This window comes from Manihot esculenta, chromosome 5 (assembly GCF_001659605.2).
Source record: "Manihot esculenta cultivar AM560-2 chromosome 5, M.esculenta_v8, whole genome shotgun sequence".
NCBI lineage: Eukaryota > Viridiplantae > Streptophyta > Magnoliopsida > Malpighiales > Euphorbiaceae > Manihot > Manihot esculenta.
The window spans coordinates 28,669,302-28,674,207 of NC_035165.2; the positions used below are offsets into that span (position 1 = coordinate 28,669,302).

The 4,906-nt window shown below is 37.7% G+C and overlaps 1 protein-coding gene across 1 annotated transcript; it reads left to right on the top strand.

Annotated features, from left to right (window-relative positions):
* Positions 1-1,513: 1,513 nt before the first annotated feature.
* On the top strand, positions 1,514-4,906 carry LOC110616321. The gene is made up of 7 exons (XM_021758707.2): positions 1,514-2,000; positions 2,458-2,515; positions 2,900-2,980; positions 3,058-3,093; positions 3,246-3,485; positions 3,564-3,705; positions 4,199-4,906. Exons 1-7 carry the CDS (start codon positions 1,834-1,836, stop codon positions 4,690-4,692), a joined length of 1,218 nt encoding a protein of 405 aa, XP_021614399.1. The 5' UTR covers positions 1,514-1,833; the 3' UTR covers positions 4,693-4,906.

Here is a 4,906-nt window from a genome sequence, read left to right on the forward strand (position 1 = left end):
TGAGACATCACCGGTGTCGATTGAGCTGTCGACACTCGTAGTGAAATGGGGGAGAGAAGCGGGACTGTGGGAGATGTTACCGACTAGAGAGAGGAGATATTGATGACTGAGGGAGAAGAAGATCACAAAACCCGAACAAAATATCCCAATCCAATGAATTTCAATACCTGAAAATTAAACTCGATTCCGATTCACCGAGTTAGGAAAAGGAGCTGAGTCGTTTATAGGAGGAGAAGAATCGTTAATACGGCAGTATAAACAAATGACTGGCGGGGAAGAAGACGGGCGGATGAAGAAGAGAGGAGAAGGTGATATCTGATTGGGCGTCAGTGAAGTGGAGGAGAGAGGCCGATTGGGAATTGGGAATTATAGAAGGGAAGCAGGAAGAGAGGCGCGTAGTGAAAATGAAAAAAAGGAATTATGGATCAGGGTTAGGGTTAGGGTTAGGGTTAGTTTTGTTATATACTAATCGGGTTCGGGTAACGGGTATCCGATAGTCTAATTCCGAACCCTACCCGAATCCGAAACGGATAAAATTTTTCAAACCCAAATCCGCCCAAATCTGTTTTGTAAAAATCCAAATCCGTTCTAATAGGGTTTGGGCGGATCGGATACCCGTGAAAATCCGCCCGCTTGACATCCCTATTTCCAATCACGTGACGAGTTCATTCCTTCTTCTGATACCAAGTTTCTCTAGGATCCTTCTCCAATTCTCTCTATTTTAAGCAATTGATTCTTGAGGCACTACGGTATCCTCTTCTTTAGTTTAGACGAAACTTTTGGCTATACTTTTAGTTTTATCTTATGTAGTTTTTGATTCTAAAGACTCCATTTAGACTGCGCTTTACATGTTCTTTATGCTGCTTGAGCTTGTAGGGCCTCATTTAAAGTCATCTTCTTCCTGGAGCGCTGAGGCATATGTCTTTCTTTAAGTAAGCTAGGATTGTTCTATAGGAGGCATATGACTTCCTCTCAGTAAGCTAGGGTTTTTTTTTAATAGACTTTGGCCTTTCTTGTAGGCCATGACTAGAGGTTTTTTTTTTTCTTTTATTTGTTGTCTTTTTGAGTTAAAAACCTTTTTTAGACCTAAATATATATTTATTTGAGCCTTTTAAACACATTTATATTGTGTATTAATAATAACTATAGGACTTTTTAAAATATTTTAATTATAATTTTTAAAAAAAAATTGAAATTAAGACCTAAATAAAAAGGAAAAATGAAAATTTATCAAAATTATAAGAAAAATTTATAAATGTATTCGGTTCATCACTAATATTTAAAAACATTAAAGTGATTTTCACTTATTTATATCCGTGACTTACGTTCAAGGGAAACGATTTAAGCAAATATTTTCCGAATTTCAATTCAATTTCGACCATAGTTGAATCCTAAACAAAAACCGAACCGCATAAGATAAACAGTCTCGGCTCACGGGCTCACGGCGGCAATTAGATATTCTAGCCAATCAAAATCTAACGCCACAAATTGGTAGGGTGATTTGGTAATTATTCCGGATGCATTGCACGTGGATTGTGCCACCTGGCCCTTACAGAGAAGAAGAATTAGAGATTTTGCAGCGAATTCAAGCCCCATTGAGTTATGGCGTTCCACTCCCTTGTCCAATACAAAGCTGCAATGATACATATATATACGACAGACAAAAATCAAGCTTTGTGATTGTATCTATGAATTTTGCTTTTCAGATTGGTCCAGTTTCTATATAAATTCTGTTTTATTCGAAGTTGGTGATCTCATAGGTCGAGTTACGGACTCGGGGAGAATTGGAGAGCTTTCTCTTCTTGGATTTGAGGAGAAAATAGACGAAAGGCAATGTTTGGGGGGAGGTATTATTGGGGGAGAAGGGAAATGAAAAGGGGAGGATTAATTGTGATATTTGCTTGGATGTCGAGCCAAGAGAAGCATGTGAAGAACTATGTCGACCTCTATTCTTCTCTTGGCTGGGATTCCCTTGTTTGTCACTCCCAATTCCTAAATATGTTAGTTTTCGAAATTCTCAGGGTCTCTGATTCTTTTGCTTATTTCTTGTTCTTGAAGTTGTTTGGCTCTGCAATGTCTGGCGATATTTGTTCTGGGTTTGGTTTGGATTTCACTGAATTTGCAAGATTGTTATTGGGTATTAAAAAAGTAACAGCTTTAGTTGAATTGTTTGCTTGATTACTACTTATTTGCTGATGATTCTCAATTCCATTATTGTGGAGTCTGTAGGACAAGTTGTGCTGTTAAACGTAGGAATTAGCTTACTGCATGTTGTGATTTTGAGGTATACATGTGAATTTTGCAATTTTAGCAATTAGATTTCCTCCAAGAGTAATGGTAGTCTATTAGAATATCACCGAGCCTAATTTTCTGTCTAAAACAAGTAGCCTTTTGCAGTTAGCTCTGTTTTAACACATTAGTTTTGACCTCAGAGCATAATATATGTAATCTGCACAGGTTTTTTCCTCAGAAGGCTGAAGCTTTAGCATTTGATATTCTCAACATACTTATTGAGGTTAGTTCCTTTTTTTTGTTTCCCTGTCTGTGAGTATGTGTGCGAATGTTTATGTGGCTATAATCTGCTGAAATTTGGTTCTAGTGCTCCATGACCTGTTTCTCTGGACAAACAATTCCACACCACATAATCCACATAACCATGCTCCTTCCGCAAAAACATGCACAATTCAATCAATTAATAATTTTGATGAATGTTTATTTGACTATAATCTGGTGGAGTTCCATCTCATGCTTCATTACTTTTTCCCTTGCCAAACATTTCCCATGGATTTTAAATGGCACACACTATTAGGTGGACTTTTGTGCTCCTTCCTTTCACATGGAATTTGTCAGCTGGGGGCTTAATTATCTATTAATTATCTTGCTTGTTTTGGATCTTCAGGAGGTAAAGAAGAAGCCATGCCCTCTAGTTTTTGCATCCTTTTCTGGAGGTCCAAAGGCCTGCATGTACAAGGTTCTTCAGGTGACTTCCTCAAACTTCTGTGCTTAAATGTTATCCGTGGAAATTCTATGGATGATAATTTTATTTTTCTGTTGCAGATTATCGAGGGAAAGAGTGAATTACAAATGAATTTGGTACGATAGTCTTTTGTGGTTAAGTAGTTGTAGTTTTCCTTCTCTGTTACCCCTTCTAGTTGCTATGATTTCTATGCAGATACCTTGCTAATGTTCTGTGATTCATGTACCTAAAATACTATGGTTTTGTTATGTGTTTCTTCCACATAAAGGATGACTGCCAACTGGTTAGGGACTGCATTTCGGGCTATATCTATGATTCTAGTCCTGTGGATTTTACCAGTGATCTGGGGAGACGATTTGTTGTTCACCCAACTGTTCTTAAAGTCTCACATACACCAAGAGTACTTTCATGGATGTCAAATGTCATTAGTAATGGTTTGGATGCTTTCTTCCTCAGCAAATTTGAATCAATGCGAGCTGAGTATTGGCAGACACTGTATTCTTCTGTTGTGAGTACATTTTAGCTTACTTCTATAAAAGCAATTTTGCCTTTTCCGTTGTGATAATATAATATCATTCTATTGCAGAACATGGGGGCCCCATATCTCATTTTGTGTTCAGAAAATGATGATCTTGCTCCTTATCAAGTTATATGCAATTTCACTCAAAGACTTCTAGAACTTGGGGGTGACGTAAAACTTGTGACTATGAATGGCTCTCCTCATGTAGGTCTGTCTAAAATTTAACATTTCTTAGGAGTTGTGATTGCATTTGTTCCTATAGATAGGATAAATATCTTAGTGGCGCTTCTAGTGAAACTAAAACTTAATAGACACAAAGGATGTTTCTGATTTTCTGCTGTCAAGTTCTCGTGCTGCAAGTTAATCTTTTTGGTGCCTAGCAGTTTCTTATTATATTGGTGTTGACAGTAGCATCTTTCTCCATTGTGGTAGAAATTGTAAAATAGCTAAATTAGTCAAGGTTGTGATGAAAAAAATAAATTAACTGACATGATTAGACAGTTCATTAAGAGAAGCCTGTTATTTTTCTTGTATCTTTAGAAGGAACAGTATTATGTAACGTTTATTATCTTGGAACTTTATATATTGAATCTTAAATGCGATTTTTCTAGATCTTTTTGGACTATCCCAAGATTTAATATGCTCCATACAATCATATTGTCATGTTTTCAAATTTTCTTCACGTGTTTCATTTTCTGTAGGTCACTATCGAGTTCATCCAGTTGATTACAAGGCTGCTGTGACTGAGCTCCTCAGCAAGGCAGCTACGCTGTATGCCCAGAGAATTCGACGACTTGAAGGAGAAAGAACGGGTGTAGAGAGGACGCATGATGAGACCTCCGAGCCAACTTGTGATCTGAGGAAAGGATCTGCCAGTCCAAACCGAAGCTTCCGGGGAGTTACTATTGAATCGAGCGACCAGTTCTTCATGCCAAGCTCAGTGGGGTATTATGAGGGAAGGGATGTTGGCTCGTTGCAAGACGAACACAAGGAAAGCTTGATACATTTGCCCAGCCCTCCGAGTATTAATACTCATGGAGTTCTTGGTCAAATTCTTTTTGATGTTTGTGTTCCTAAGAACATTGAAGATTGGGATATAAGATCATCAACATCTTCCAGTAGACAAACGTATGCTTCTAGTCGGAGGCATGCGCCGTTTAATCCCATCAAATGCATACGTCGTTCAAGATTGTAAATTCTCTCCCGGTTATGTGAAGGCTGATGGGTATGAACAACATGCGAGATCTGTATTTGGTTTGAAGACTTGACATGGAAGATCTCAAAGAGGCAACGACTTGTCCAAAGCTGACTGAAATTCCTATGGTTTTTAGGAAGACTTGATTTATTGTAAATCTGAGTTATAAACATATATTTTAATTTAAATTTTTCTCTGCGGTCCATTTGTGTCT